The sequence below is a fragment of the Aspergillus aculeatus genome, assembly GCF_001890905.1.
Source record: "Aspergillus aculeatus ATCC 16872 unplaced genomic scaffold ASPACscaffold_3, whole genome shotgun sequence".
Lineage (NCBI taxonomy): Eukaryota > Fungi > Ascomycota > Eurotiomycetes > Eurotiales > Aspergillaceae > Aspergillus > Aspergillus aculeatus.
In genome coordinates, this window is record NW_017962978.1 from 1,177,479 (window position 1) to 1,192,903 (window position 15,425).

Genomic DNA, 15,425 nt, shown 5'->3' on the forward strand with positions numbered 1-15,425 from the left:
CCCTTCCTGTGCTTTTTATCCACCATGGTGGGCCTACCTTATAGCTGAGTGTTGATGTAGGATAGTTGTTGCTCCGCTTCGTCTGGTCCTCTTTCTTGATTCCCCGATGTATGCATTTTAATCATTACCTTTCTACTTTCGAATACCAGAATTTTGAATATTCATGATGACAGTCTTTCATCTTTCATGTTCATTCACTTTACAGTTTGAGGTCATTGATTCATCCCCAGGTTTTGACTCCCCTCGCTTTCCGAAAGCAATATAGTGCCATAGTGGCTGGCTCATTTTGCCATACTCTATAGCAGACTTTGCCCATTATTCGTCTTCGCACGTTCTCTGATGGACTACAACAGACGTCATGATCTCCACGAGCCATTCCAGGTTTTGCCATGCACAAGGAACCCCGCCTGCCAAGATTGAAGAGCTCTCTCTTCGAGTGCCTCGGAATTCTGCAGCTGAGATCAGAGCCTAAAATCATGGAAACAGGTGAAAGCCAGACCGCATGAAAACCAGGCAGAAGCAAATACATTCGTCTTGGACTGCAGCTTATCTCAAGTGTTCGACCAATCCCAATTCTCGCTGCAGCTAAGCTACAGGTTGCGAGTGCTTTTCGGTATTTGAGGCATGGAACTTATGCAAGGGCGGCCGGTGGAGTGCAGAGATATCACGAGCGGCACCACATAGCGAACGTAATGGGGAATTTCGCCTTCCGTGTCACATCGAGATCGTTGCCTCCTATTCAGCCCTGCAAGGGTTATCCCAGTACGGCGACTTTACTCAGCTCAAGGGGCAAATCCAAGGGCTATGGATATCCTGAAAAGAACCGAGCCAGAGGACCGAGTGTTCTTCGCATCTTGCGAGAAGAATCACGCATCACGGGCACCGCAACGATGGGAACCAAGAAGACGGCAGCATCGCAAGATGCCTCTCAGGACAAGGTCGCAGAGCACGGCGCAGATAGCAACTCCGACGATGACCGACTCGATATCCTCGGCTACAAGCAGGAGCTTCGTCGCAACCGTTCCCTGAACACACTGCTCTTTCAATCGCTTGCGATGGCCGCGATTCCCTACGGCGAAGGAGGTCCTCTCATGGGAGCCATCTACGGCGGCGGGCCGATGTCAATTATTGTCGGCTGGATCGTCGTCTGCGTCCTATACCAATGCGTCGCCCTATCTCTCGCCGAGCTCGTGTCGCGATACCCGACGTCCGCGGGGCCCTACTACTGGTCGCATCAGATCGCGCGCGATCACAAAGCCATCATCTCCTTCCTCACCGGCTGGGTGTGGATCATCGGCAACTGGACGGCCATCCTCTCGACCAACTTCGGCTTCGCATCCATGCTGTCGGCCTCGATCTCCTTGGTCCGTCCCAGCTGGGACCCGAACAGCTGGGAGCTCCTGCTGATCTTCTACGCCGTCTGCGTCGGCACTTTCCTGGTCTGCACCTTCGGCAACCGATTCCTTCCTCACATCGACTTCCTCTGCACGGTGACCACGGCGCTGACCATCATCGTGGTGCTGGTGGCCCTATCCACCACGGCCGCGACCGGCCGCCACACAGCGGCGTATGCCCTGGGCCACTACGACACGCACTTCTCCGGCTGGGGCGGCTTCACGTTCTTCATCGGCCTCCTCCCGGCCGCGTACACCTTCTGCGGCATCGGGCTGGTGACCTCGATGGCCGAGGAATGCGTCGCGCCGGCGCGCATCGTCCCCCAAGTCCTCAGTCTCAACATCCCCGTGCTCGGGCTGGCCGGCCTGCTGTTTATCCTCCCGATCTGCTTCACGCTGCCCCCGATGGACGAGATCCTCGCCGCGCCTGCTGGTCAAGCGCTCCCGTACATCTTCCACCGGGTCATGGGCACCGCCGCGGGGGGACTGGCGCTGACGAGCCTGGTCCTCAGCCTGACCCTCTTCGGGTCGATCAGCGCGACCGTGGCCGGCTCACGGGCGGTTTACGCCTTTGCGCGCGACAACGCCGTCCCCTGCTCACGCTTCTGGGCTCGCGTCCACGACCCCTACGCCTTCTTCGCCACCGCCTCGGCCTCGTCGTCATCGTCATCAGACAGCGGCTCCCACAAGAACAACCCCGACAGCGTCCCCTTCAACGCCCTCCTCGGCGGCACCATCCTCCAGCTGCTCCTGGGGCTCATCAACCTCGGCAGCACCAGCACCTTCACCGCCTTCGTCTCCGTCAGCACCATCGCCCTCTCCGTCGCCTACGCCATCCCCATCGCCCTGAGCCTGATGCACCGCCGCACCGAGGTCGCCCGCGCGCCCTGGACCTGCGGCCCGCTGCTGGGCCCCGTCGTCAACGTGCTCTCCCTGGCGTGGATTGCGTTTGGCCTGGTGCTGTTCAGCCTCCCGACGGCGCTGCCGGTCACGCCCTCGTCGATGAACTACGCCGCCGTCGTGCTGGTGGGGCTGTGGGGGTTAGCGTTCGCGTGGTACGGTGTATATGGACGTAAGGGTTCGTTCTTCCCATTCCCCCGACCCAAACCCCAGCCTCCCCCGCGCCCGCCTGAACGAAATCTATTCTCTCCCTGCGCAGTAAAGCTTCCACATCTCCAACCCCGATTGGTCTAACCTGTGGGTGAATAGTGTATAAAGGTCCCCCCCTGGAATCGACCGGGCTCCGCTCGTCGGAACTCCAGACTATCTCCTAGCTTCAGAACTATAGATGCAGGAGGTTTGCGCTTGGGGTCTGGTTCGATTTGATTTGGTTTGGTTAGAGGGGTGGTAGGTAGGTATCCAGGCCATGCGATTCCGCCTCAACCACACCACCAAAAGGGAATATGCGATGCGATGAAAAAGAAAAAGATATAGATCGATAGAGATTGGGTCTGGTTTTGGAGTTACGGTTTGTTCTTCTTTGAATATTGGAAATCCATTCAGCGTATGCATAACCTGAAAAATACATGTTGTCATGTTTTCATCTTTTTTATGGATGGGGGATAGATTGGTCTGCTTGCCAGAAGTAGGGGTGAGGGTGTCTCTCGTGGACCATACACCAGCCACTGCAACAGAACGGGAGTTGGATCAGTAGTGTACTGAGCTTATTCTATGCAAGCACGCAAGGAGCAGTAGAGTGAGTGTATTGATCCTTCGAGTGACATTATGAACCAAAAGGGCTTCAAGGTTCGAACCGCAACGCACCGCCCGCCCTCAATCCTACATCCATCTCTATCATCCAACCAAATCATGCATTGGAGTACAGTACATGATACAGGATACATGCAATGCCCAACGGCGAATCTACCTCTCCTCCAAAGCCAACCAATAAGTGAACTCAACCTAAGAAGTCGAATCATCCCGGTATTCCAGCTCCCTGGTATTCCAGCTCCCCGACTCTTGAACTCGTCGCCGAGTTCTCGTGCCCGGAATCGATACTGTTGCTGTGCCCGCGCCGTCGCCGGGGCTGGCCCTCGTTCGGGCCCGAAGGTCTACGCAGGATGGTGGTCGTCCCACTCCCGCTGCCACTCCCACTCCCACTCCCACCACCGCCAAGCATCTCCGCGGGTCTGCGCCGCCGCACGACCTGGTACCCTTTGTCCAGCTCGATCTCGATGGCGCAACGGACCTTCAAGGCGCTCACGGCGGGCCAGACGCCGCGCTCGCCCTTGCGCGACCAGTGCGCCAGGCTCTCCTTGCTGGGGTTCTCGAAGATCTTGGTGAAGTCGCGGAGGGTCAGGTCGGGAACGAGGGTGATGCTGGGGCCGGGGATGGATTCCTCGAGGAGCAGGCGGGCCAGCGGCGTGGGGAGGAGGCCCATGTAGTCGAGTTGGCGGAGGCGGTGGCGCACCTCGCCCATGACGAGGCGGGTGAAGTAGCGGATCGGGGGGTTGGGGTGGTCGCCGGGCCGGCGGATGAGGAGGGTGCCGCCGTCGGAGCGGAGGAACGGGATGAGGTAGGGCCGCGCCTGCGAGACGATGAAGTGGTTGACGTTGAACAGCTCGGCGATCCGCGAGAGCGGCGACTCGCCCTCGCTGTACTGCACATGGCGCCAGGAGGCGAAGGTCGCGTCCTGCGAGTGCGGCCACGGGACGATCGAGCCCGTCTCGTCCTTGCAGTAGATGGTGACGGGGCGGTAGAGGGAGGTGTTGGAGGCGTTGGAGGCTACGGCGGCGGACCAGATGAGCTGGGCGAACCTTCTTGTTAGCTTTTCCATACTCCCAAATAATCAAGTGAGCTGGGTGGGATGTTGCGGGTACGTACCACGTTTGGTGCGGTGAGATAGTTGAGGAGATTCGGCGTTGCGTTAGTGTTGGATGTCGCGACAGTGATGTTGAGGATGCGCTTCGATCGGGCATATGCTTCTTCGAACGTCAAGTCTCCTAGGTTGGCCCGCACGCATTCCTCCAAGACTTCGGCGTCAAGAAAATAGCCCTTCTGAATGTATCGCTTGATGCGCCGGAACAGGGTCCCCGCCCAGTTATCGCCGATGTCGAACGGCAGCCATTGGGTTTCGGAGGAGGCGTCTTTGGCCCTCCGACGCCGATCGAAGGCGCTCAGATCGATGCCATCGCTGTCGAGGAAGGTCAACAGCTCATCCTCCGTATGCACCCCAACCAGGGCGGCGATCAGGGCGCCCGTCGCGGTCCCGATGATAATCCGAGGCAGAAGGCCTCGTAGATGAAGAGCCTTGACAACGCCGAGGTGACATAGCCCGAAGATCGATCCGCCTTGGAGCAGAAGCGTTGTCCGTCCAAAGGCCTGTCGAGTGTCATGCAGCAGCTCGAGCTTCGCCTGCGCTCCAAATCCACTGATGTGGACCGGGGCGGTGGGAAGCGCCGTCACCTGCTGAATGGACAGTGCCACCTGGGTGATATAGTCATCGATCAGAAGCTTGGTCCCCGCGTACGCCTGTGTGAACAGCTTCGGTGACGTGATGTTGCCTAGATTGCGAAGCAGTCCGGATCGGAGTAGATTGACCAGCGTCAGGATATCCTCGCCTTCGCGAGCACTCATGAGAGCCTCTAATCTCCCCAGGATCAAGCGGTAATCGTAATGGCGGCTGGTGGGGTTCTGGCGCCTATTATACGCTGTCAGTGACTAACCTCCGTGCGCAGGCTAAAGTGGAGCGAGTTACCAAAGATCCTTACTGAGGATTTCGTCTAGGTCGAAGGCGGCTTCTTCCCATTCCTCGTAGGTTGTTGCAGTAGCGAGCGCATCGCGCAGTCGGTTCCGGGGAGACCGTGTATTCCACCAGGATAATAACCTCTAGGCGGAGAACGTCAGTCTAATCAATTTTAGAGCAGAAAATTCCAATGGAGTATTATGGGGATTGATCAAGCACACCCGATGGGATTGGTGCTGGTTTGAGAGACTATGATGCCGACCATGGGTGAGAAGACATTGAATAGCCTACCTGTTGCCAGAACTGTGCGACGTCTAGGATCATACTGAAGATGGCAGCGAACAACTCGTAGATCACCGCCCAAGATGCCATGGTGAATGAAAGGGGAGGGTAGGGGAGATTTTATCACTGGCAGGTCAATCGAGAGGGGGAAGAATGACGGCACATGTCGAGACAAAACGCCTAACTGGTGCTTTCACATGCTTGATCTCCGACGAGGTCAGGAGGATAGACAAGTTAGCAGCTCAGCAAGGAAAAGAAGCAGGGATTCTTGATCGGAGCCAGAGCCGGTGCATTCAATGCCTTTGATTTCGTACAATAAGGTCGAATCTTGTCGCGAGGAAAAAGAAGAGATGTTGGGAGTGAGAAGCACAGAGGAATTGATTGACTTTGGCGGGATGATGACATACTTGGTATAAGTTAGTTAATTACTCCCCGCAAACGGTGCTACTATATATATATCCACACTTTCTAACCACCACCGCCACCACTGACAGGGGGTGATACTACAAGGCTGAAATTACAATAAAAGATATTCTCGAGCTCAGGATTCATATGCAAATGCAAAGCCTCCATACTTCCAGTAGGGCGTGTGTTGTGATCCAATGGCCTGTGATCCAATGGCCCAACAACAGTCACGGTGGAGATGCTTGCAAAACACGGGGTAAAAAGAACCTGCATTGGCCAAGGAGAAGATGTCGTGGAGAATTGGGGTACATGAATTAGAACATTCTATGGCCGAACTACATACGAGCCTAGGCGAGAGTCACCCAAATGGGGGATTGCACTCTCCTCGAGACAGCAGAAGGCGAGACCAAAAGATTAGAAGAAAAAAAAAGGCCAACCAAGTTTTCGAGTCTCTCTACACGCCACGCTTCGCCAGCGGAGTAAGCAAATGCCAGACAAACCCCGTGGACACGTTAACTGGGCATTTGAAATTCCATAATTTTGGGTTTTAAATTTCGCGTTGCTTCCCTATGCAAGTAGGCGAAAATGTATTCTTCGAACATTCCTTCACTACCCACCAAGGCGGACATTTCCAACCGCTTACTCCTCGACAATGTTACCCCGCTCCGACACGTACAGACCGTCAAGGAACTAGGAAGCAAGAAGGGTTAGTAGGGAGATCGCGCTACTTCGGATAGGGCTAAGAGCCTGCTGCTCCAAACTCACCTTACGGATATCCTTGTTGCGGACTCTGCAGATCTGCTGGATGTCGGCAGCGCTCTGGGAGACACCCTCAAGGGAGTTACCGGAGAGGACGAGCTCATCCTTGACGTTGGTGGAGACGGCGATCTCAACACCGGGCTGGGCAGTCACGCGGCGGACGTACTTCTCACCCAAGAAGTTACTAAAAAGGAATCCGTCAGTCAGAAGATTCCTTCAATACGCATACAGCGACAAGCGACACAGCATTGGCCCCAGGACTAGTTGGAGCAAAAGTCCACCATCTCAATCCAACCAGCCCAGTGACTCGCCGCAATGTCGCAAAAAGGTGATAGTGCCATACCGGATCTCAACTTCGACCTGGCCGGTCTCGGCGTTCTTCTCAAGGTTGACGTTGATGGGAAAGTGAGCGTAGACGTAACGCATCTTGTACTTGAAGCCCTTGGTGACACCGATGATCAAGTTGTTGATGAGGGTGCGGACGGTGCGGAGGGTGGCGATACCCTTGCGAGCACCGTGGTGCAGCTGAATGCTGATGACATTCTTCTCGGGGCGGCCGAAGGTGACGGCGATGTGAGAAAGGTCCTTAACGAGCTTGCCTGAAGGAGAGCGGAAAAAAACTCATGTTAGCGGCCGCTGGCAGTCGCACGGCACGACGAACGGGCCCAGAAGCATCCAAGCCAGCGCTGTAGAAGGTCTGTCTGGTCCGAGCCCATTGTTGAGGATGTGCGTGTTTGTTGGTGGAGTGGTAAATTGCATACCTCGGGGTCCCTCGACGGTCACAACGCGAGAGCGAATGTGAACCTTCACTGTACGACGCAAATTGTATCAGCCCCAGTTCTTTCACACAAACACATAGAAATAGTCGCGCAAGTCTGTATCGTCTGATTCCCTTCCCGCCGCGGAGAGACAGGCATTCTGATATATGCATTGGTTCCTCCTCTTGACTCTTCTTCATCCTCTCCTGCATTGACTGATTCGTAGTTGAGTCGGGTGGGCGCACATCACTGTTCCTCTTTTCCCTGGCTTTATCCCTCAATGCATCATCCTCTCCATGCCTGTCCCTCCGGGGGTGTCCTTCCTCTTCCCACCTCTTGCGAAACCAGCGGACTTTTGCGAAACCAGCGGAGTCGAGCATTCAGGAGAATGCTCAGGAATAAATCGAATTTGCTCACCATTCTCGGGGACGGGCAGCGTTTCCTCGGAGTGAATGTACCGCATCTTGACTGCGTGGGCTGTGGTGTGTCCGAGGGGGGAATTGTCGATATCGTCGTGCGGTCGGTCGTCGAAAGGATCGAAATTCCTCAAGGCAGACCAGAGTCGACAGTGGTGGAGCGAAAATCACGGGTTGTGCGTCGCTTACGGCTCAATCTGGTTTAGGTCTTCCCGCCTAGGGTTGCCCACTTCGGGCTTAGTGCAATTGCTCCCGCCCGGCAGAACAGCAACAATGGAACTGGTCTGTGACTGCTTATCCTTATCAGTCGGCCGCACCGAAGTACAGTATCTTTTCAAGCTTAAACATTGATTTTGATTCATTGCAGTTGTACTCCGTACTCATAACTCGAATTTTGGTCCTTCAAATGGATGGAAGCTGTCAGTACAGCTCTCGCTGTAGAATTGGTCTCTTGAACGTACACACTGGCACCAAGCTACCCAATTACGATTAATCATTTCCTATTAATTATCACATGATCCCAATTATGTACGCAGAATGAAATGCATAAAAGTCCTTATGAGCTTTTTCCGTAAAGAATCCTCAAATCGGTCTGTAACCATGACCTGTCTGGCAGCGATAACCAATACGGAATGTGAAACACACAATCCCCAATGCATGCATACCGTAAATAGATCGAGTCCAGATGCCTGAGTCAAATCGACAAATAGCTTTCCAGTTCGCCAAAACAAATCTAGTCGCTTGAGTCCTTACGGTGGACTTCTTGGACCCACTTACCACCCAGGTCCCTCAAGGTTGATGTCAATTCGTCGCGCCCGTCGAGGGCCGTCACGTCGTCACCACCCCCAATACTCTTGCCATTGACCAACACATTAGGGACAGTCCGACGACCAGTAGTCTCGGCCAACACGGCCTGCAACATCCGGCCATGGGGATGCTGATCCAATTCCACGACGAAAGGCGCAGGGGTGATGGAGTAATGATCCAGCAGAATGGACTTAGCTTTGGCGCTGTAAGGGCAGTACGATTTAGAGAAGATGATGACTGCATTGAGAAAAAAAGACATAGCACATCAGTAATCCATCTCCTGCGCATATCAGAGGGCGAAGGGGGAAACCACATACTCGGAGCCCGTTTCAGGATATCATTCAACTCGGCCACTGCATGCGCATGCGCTTCCGCCTCGGCGTCGTCCTCTGCCTCGACCTGCTGCGGCTTAGACTCCTGCTGCTTTGGTTGTTCTTGCTGTTGCTGTTGCTGCGGCTGCTGCGACTGCTGCTTCTCCTCCAGCCCCTCCTTCTCCTCCTCCGGTTTCTTCGACACGGTCATCTTAGTCCGTCCCGCGATCGGGATCTCTTCCAGGTGGTCTGCCGGGTTGGCCTTGGGGATCGCCGGTGCGATCTTATCATCGGTCATGGGATGCTTCAAATCTTCCTTGATGGGGTTGCGGTTCGGGGCGGGGATGTTGGCTGCTGCGGCCTGGGCTTCCTTGGCCTGCTTTTGGGCATTCATGGCCGCCACGGTGGAGCGATAGAATTGCTGATTCTGGACACTCCGGGCGTCGCTCTAGAGGCGCGCGTTGCGTTAGTCAACTTCGCTATCTTAGAGGCAATTGCGCCCACGAAAGGGAAAAGGAATTATACCGAGTAGTACCAGGCCACGCCGAGGATCACCAGCACGGCAATGACCAAAAGTCTCATGCGCCGTTGAGAGAACATCCTGAGGCGGATTGTACAATGGTAAGTCGGCAGGGGAATCTGACAGCGACGCGATCGATAATCACGAGTAGAATATATGTCCAGCTGTGAGGAGAATGCTTGCTGTCGAGTCAACGAGCTACTGTGCGCATCAGTGCTGGGATGGTTTAACAGTCGATGTGTCGAGCCGACAAGTCATAGATGCAGCTCCAAGACCAACAATGGCTGGACATTGGGCGAGAGCGAGAGGTTAGAGATTCCTGAAGAAGATGGAGCAAGATTGGAAACAGGTGGCAAAGTCAATACTAATAGACAATGCTATCAGTGAGAGATCTAAAAATACGCGCGACCGAATAACCTGAAATGTCAAGAGGTTTCTCCTAGTGTAAGGGGGGAAAGGTCCCATAAGGAGTGGGGAAGAGTCGAGGCAACTGGCAAAGACAAACTCCGGCCTCGCCGGCGCGGCGCTCGGACGGGAGCCTCCGAGCCTACTCTTTACTCATGTGAACACGGCAAGAACGGAGCAAGTATTGTTTCTTCATGGCGAGTCCCATCAATTCTAACCTGAGTTATGCTGAATTATGAATTATATTATGAAATAGTCATGCTATGCTATATCCGGGGTATGTAGCTGAGTGGTATCATGGTTACAACAATAAAAGAAAACATTCAATCAAAGCGTTACGTGATGTCTTTCTTGAGACACCAACATATGTGAGGGCATGTAGGTAGATGCAAACAACTCACGGGTGCAGATCAGAACCAATATAGATCTGGACTGACATGGTAAGATAAGGCCGCTTCGTCATCCCGCAGACCCTGCAGCGGTTCGACTGAGCAATTGACGGGTATTGTGGTGGTGATGATCCTCGTCCGAAAAGCGCAACGTTTCTCCTCCGTTTGACTGGCCTTCGTTTACTTCTCCTTTGTCGCGCGATTTGTCATGGGGATCATAACAAAGATCCAGGAAGTTGGTAAGGACCCAAGCCATCATCATGCTTGAACTGCGATGCCTGAGCGCGTCCCAATAGTCCCTCTACGCTTGCCTTGGACCACAACCATCCAATCCTCCCACTCCTTGGCAATTTCCATCAGCACGTTGCCCATCACCGTAGCTGAGGCCATCAATCCGTGCCCTTCTCCTTCAAGCACACGAACTTCGCAGCGCCGCATAGTCTTCCCCAGCCACTTGACATTGTCGACGGGAACGCGAGTATCTCTGCTACCATGGTGGATCACCACATTCCGAGTGATGTCCACATAGCGGAATCCAATAGGTTGACGACGTTCCAAGCACACCAGTAAGTCCACCGCCGGGTTTGCGTTGGTCGTTGCTAATTCCCAGATCCTGTGGGTGAGCCGATTATCGTAATCCACCTGCCGTTCACGATCTTGAGATGCAGCAAGTGCGGCCTGGTTCGATAGATGTTTGTCAATGGGATGGCCTGCTCCTACGACTATGGGCGTAGGCTTCTTATTCTCAAGGCCTTTCAGACCGCCTTGCTGGTGAACCTTCCCTGGAAGCTGTTGGGGCTTGCTGAGCTCGATAACAGCGGAGCTTAAGATGTCTCTCTGTAGCGCTTTGCGCTTGGCTCGCCGAGGAGATCTTGGGAGACTGGAGGTGAGACTCGCACTTGCTGCGCTCATGAAGCTGGAGTTCGCGACCTTAAGGATCGATGTCGGGAGCGCTCGGAGAATGCGTTGGGTGTAAGGGACGGCATTGGTCGGAACTGGGGCCTTCAATGAGCCAAAGCTTGATAACTGTGAAGGAGGGATCCACGGAGCTAGCAGATGAATTCTCCCTCGAATATGCTGTGGGATTCTCAAAGCGGTAGCTAGCGCATAGATAGCTCCAGCGGAGTGTGCCATGATCGAGAACTTTGTTACTCTGAGATGATTACATACTATCGCAACATCATCTAATCCATGTCAGTCGGCCCTTCTCGTGGAAAAGAGAACGCTCACGGCGTGATCGGTACATAGCACTCACCAGGCCAACTAAGAGGGGTTGCCGGTTCGTTGATGTAAGGTGCGCTTTCACCGACTCCAGGACGATCCAAAGTGACCAGGCGAAGCTTGAGAGACCTTGCCAGCTCGTCATAAAAGGCCATCAGATACCTCGTCAACCCCATGCCGAGGCAGCAAAGAACCACATGACCATTAGGGTCTCCAACCTCTGAAAATGCTATAGAGCGGCCTGACGTGGGGTGAATGACCCTCTGGGTCAGCTTAGCGGCCGTCACATAGCCTTGAACTGCAAGGTCGATGGAGTCAGCGCTGGACGGGCGCTCTTCTACGGCGGTATAAGCTGTAGGGGAACTCGCGCTCGATAAAGATCGAGTATGACGGAAGGGAGACGGTGAGTCGGCCATATGCCTGTGCGTCATTTTCTCAGATGGGTCATGTTTGTCGAACGAATGGATGGATGTAGTGGTTGATCTAGAGGTGAATGGGGGACTGGTGGAGGTTGCAGAGCGGCTTTTGCCCGTTAAAACTGCTGGAGCTGGAGCGCTCTCGTCAAAGCTGAAGCGAGATATATGCCCCGCTTGTTGTAGATCGGTAGTTCCACCAAGTCCCGCAGAGGCCAACGGCTGCGCATCTTTGGCAATGGGCTCTTTAGGTGAGTTCAGGGAGGCGTCATCTAATTCTAGCTCGGTCTTGATCTTCTGTTGCTGGTCCTTTAACTCTTGGATTCTCTTCGTCACCTGATCCGAATCACTGCCCACCCCTGAAACGGCACTGTCCACTTTCATCTCTCTGCTACTGGTAGATGAATACCGGCTATGGCGAGTAGAAGATCTTCGGTGCTTGGAGCTCAAAGAGAAACTATGTCGCAACGATGATTCGCGGGTGGGGATATTGCGCCCGCTCCCAATGCCACCTGGAGTATTGGGCGTACTCTCTTGGTTGCCCTGCAATGAGTTGCGTTCCTTGCTGGGAGGTCTGCTAAGTGAAGAGTCGGTAGTGGTCTCAGTTGGGGATCGAAGTGGCGGGGCACGTCCTTCTTCAACCACGTCGGCCATGGAATGCAGAGAGCGTACACTCGCCCTATTACGCGGTGTATTTTGTCGAAACCCGTCGTTGAAGCTGCTCGTTTTGCGCAATCGATCCAGCTGCCGCTCTTTCTCGCTGGGAAACTCTCGCGATACTCGCTTTAAAATGCTGACTTGGCGTTTGAGGCTTTTCTTGGATCCGGACGAGGCGACACTATTCGCAGTTAAAAGCCGCGGACCTGGCTCGGCGGTGATTGTACCAAAAGCGGAGTCTTCATAGGCCGCCTTGGTGAAGGAGCCCCTTGATGTCGGTCTCCCTGGAGACAAGGGCGAATCGAGGGCAGCTTTGTGTTTGGGGGGTGGCGGCGCGCGGGCCATGCGAATGATCGGAGCAACTGCTGCATCATCTGGATGCAGAAAGGGACCCTGTGACGTCTCCACGGGCGGCTGAAACGCCCCGAGACTCAATCCGAGTTCATGCGCGCTGACCGGGCGTTGGTCCGGAATGTGATGTTTCTCGGGGGCGAAAAAGACGGGCGAGTCGAGATCGGTCTTGGTGTCAATGCGCGGAACGTTGTCAAAGTGCGTCTGGAGAGGTATCGAGATGGTCGACAGAGACGAGATCAGAGAAGAGATGACTTCCGGGGAAGCTGGGTCAAAAGCTGGGGGAGGGCTCGCAGCGAGTGCGCGCGACGGAATTGACTTGCGACGCATGTCGAGCAAAGCCGAGGGTAGGAAAGGGGCATCATCAACTTGGGATGTCGGAGAATGTTCCGTGCGATCCATGGTGGACATTGACAGGGACAGGGAATCTTGCCTGTCCAACAGCAAGTTTCGGCCCCAGCTAGCCAGAGACAGACAGACAGAAGACAATCACCGACGATATATGCGGTCGATGGTAATACGCGCTTGCATGATCCAGTAAGATGGCAGGATAACGTCTGCAAAGCTTAGTAGCTTAACGGTTAAAATCAATAGACCGCGGGCGCTTGACGCATGTGCCAGTCACCATGCAGGCAGGCCCCGAGGAGGGGAGTGGGAGTGGGAGTAGGAGGGGAAGAGAGGGGGGTAACAGTAAGAAGGGCAGTGGAGGATCCAGGGCGGTCCTATCGCTGCCCTTGCGGTATGCAAGCCCAGCGGCCCCCTTGCCGAATGTTTATTGTCTGGAAGGTCGATCTAGACAACCAATAACTTTGTTTGTAGCACAGTTCAGGCACAATTCAGCGGAGACGACAGGGAGAAGTCAAGATTTCTGCGGATAAGAACTATTGAAATTAGACAGTAAAGTGAGGGGGAAAAGAAAAAGAGAACGGAAATAGAAAAAGGGGAAAGGATCAAATAGTTGGTACAAGAAAGAAGGGACGGACCCAAGGAACGATTGCAGCTCGATAAAAAGGGTACTAAGCCCGAAACTGGGAAGATAAACAACTAGCCTGCTGTATCGCGATGATCTGAAGGAGGTAGCGAAGTAGAGAAGAGCAACGCAGAGCGCACGCAATCTAATCTACTGGTGGTCTGGGAAAAGGGTAGAAGGGTAGAAGGGTAGAAGGGAATATGTTTTATGCTTAAGACAGGAAGGAGGGAGAAGGAGTATGATGGAACGATGGAACGATGGAACGATTCCGGTGGAGAACAATATAGAGCAGTTGGTCCACTGATCACTTTTCTTTTCACTTAGGATGAGACTTGCATCATATAGACTAAGTTATCCAGCAGTTTCCTCTCCACTGTATGTGCGTGCGTGCTTTATATGCACTGTATATAGCATAAAAGACTCCCTCAAAAAAAAAATCCGTCCAGGATGGCAAATATGGAAAAATAATAGGTACCAGGCTAAGCTAGGGAAAGGAAAGGAAAAGGAAGACGAGCAGAAGACCAAGCAAAAGCAATCATCAATGGTCTGCGGGTCTCCCGCGGACAATGGGTGGAAGGGAGAATCCACTCCTTCGATCCCACTGGGTTCTTTTCCTTTGCCTTCCTCCGCACTGTTCGCAGATCCAAATTTTCTACCCGTATCAAACTCATATCTTCAGGGGTACAGTCCCTGTGGTTCAAACTCTCTCTCTCTCTCTCTCTCTCTCTCTCTCAGTCTCGGAAGGAGATCTGTCTCTCTTTCGACAGTGTCGATGAAGCACTCAATTTCTGCAAGAGTATTTCCTCGACTCTGGTGATCACAAGGCAAGGTCGTGTTTGGCACTCATTATCGTCCAGCCCGGTCCAAGGCAAACGGGATCCATCTTTCTCGGTAAGAATCTCTAAACGCGGAAACATAGAGACGGAGATTGTGTATGAGGTCCCCACCGAACCATCACAGGCTTGAGCACGAAATGAGGGTCGGTTGTTCTCGATTCGCACTCTCGGTATCTGCGAATTAAACTACGCTCGTGTTGGACCCGAGGCAAGGATGATGATTCTGGCCGCCACTCCTTGAAGCTGGATGATTACTCCCCATGCATTCCTTCGTGATGCATTCAATAATGCAATTGTCGTAGATTCAGATAAGCTAGGAGCTCCATATACAAGAGCGTTGGGGCTATAGAAATTATGCATAGCGAGTGGATGTACGGAGTAGGGTCGTCATCGTTGATTGCCGATGACCCCATGCCCAAAGGCTGGGAGTTCCATGCGACGAGATCACCGCGGATAGTTTTGTATTGTCAGTAAGGGGATACTTGGACAACACAGCGAACTACTGGTATAGTTATATGACGAGGAGATGTTGAATCAGTGTTATGGATGTCAATCTTGCTTCATTAGTAGTCGATCCTCAAAAGTAGTGTCGACGATATGAGAAGTTTGTACAATATTTGCCAGAGCGATAGAATATATATTATCAGCGATCAGCCCCCGTGTGCAAAGTACGAGCATACGTCACACTTGAGACATTCGAAAAAAATCATCTACCAGACGTAAGATATCTCGTCGGACCTGACCTGGAACTTACGGACCCTCTCCTTACCCATCTGGGCCTGCCTGCTATGGTTGCAAGACCATGAGGCACAGTAAGTGTATCTAGTGTGTGGTGGTGGAGGAGGA

At 53.6% G+C, this 15,425-nt stretch overlaps 5 protein-coding genes across 5 annotated transcripts; 1 reads left to right on the forward strand and 4 right to left on the reverse strand.

The window, feature by feature from the left end:
* Positions 1-289: 289 nt before the first annotated feature.
* On the forward strand, positions 290-2,765 carry ASPACDRAFT_76047 (putative amino acid permease). The gene is made up of 2 exons (XM_020204624.1): positions 290-2,472; positions 2,604-2,765. Exons 1-2 carry the CDS (start codon positions 693-695, stop codon positions 2,666-2,668), a joined length of 1,845 nt encoding a protein of 614 aa, XP_020059288.1. The 5' UTR covers positions 290-692; the 3' UTR covers positions 2,669-2,765.
* Positions 2,766-3,108: 343 nt separating this feature from the next.
* Positions 3,109-5,422, reverse strand: ASPACDRAFT_76048 (triacylglycerol lipase family protein). Its single transcript, XM_020204625.1, has 4 exons — positions 5,371-5,422; positions 5,092-5,222; positions 4,218-5,034; positions 3,109-4,140 (listed from the first exon to the last, which is right to left on the reverse strand). Exons 1-4 carry the CDS (start codon positions 5,401-5,403, stop codon positions 3,310-3,312), a joined length of 1,812 nt encoding a protein of 603 aa, XP_020059289.1. The 5' UTR covers positions 5,404-5,422; the 3' UTR covers positions 3,109-3,309.
* A 624-nt stretch (positions 5,423-6,046) lies between these two features.
* On the reverse strand, positions 6,047-7,827 carry ASPACDRAFT_76049 (60S ribosomal protein uL6). Its single transcript, XM_020204626.1, has 5 exons — positions 7,701-7,827; positions 7,287-7,334; positions 6,869-7,124; positions 6,532-6,709; positions 6,047-6,456 (listed from the first exon to the last, which is right to left on the reverse strand). The coding sequence occupies exons 1-5, from the start codon at positions 7,744-7,746 to the stop codon at positions 6,406-6,408; spliced, it is 579 nt and encodes a 192-aa protein (XP_020059290.1). The 5' UTR covers positions 7,747-7,827; the 3' UTR covers positions 6,047-6,405.
* Positions 7,828-8,085: 258 nt separating this feature from the next.
* On the reverse strand, positions 8,086-9,792 carry ASPACDRAFT_113502 (glutaredoxin). Its single transcript, XM_020195725.1, has 3 exons — positions 9,343-9,792; positions 8,824-9,265; positions 8,086-8,743 (listed from the first exon to the last, which is right to left on the reverse strand). Exons 1-3 carry the CDS (start codon positions 9,415-9,417, stop codon positions 8,433-8,435), a joined length of 828 nt encoding a protein of 275 aa, XP_020059291.1. The 5' UTR covers positions 9,418-9,792; the 3' UTR covers positions 8,086-8,432.
* Positions 9,793-10,027: 235 nt separating this feature from the next.
* On the reverse strand, positions 10,028-12,892 carry ASPACDRAFT_76052 (uncharacterized protein). Its single transcript, XM_020204627.1, has 2 exons — positions 11,387-12,892; positions 10,028-11,315 (listed from the first exon to the last, which is right to left on the reverse strand). The coding sequence occupies exons 1-2, from the start codon at positions 12,417-12,419 to the stop codon at positions 10,390-10,392; spliced, it is 1,959 nt and encodes a 652-aa protein (XP_020059292.1). The 5' UTR covers positions 12,420-12,892; the 3' UTR covers positions 10,028-10,389.
* Between the last annotated feature and the right edge of the window lie 2,533 nt (positions 12,893-15,425).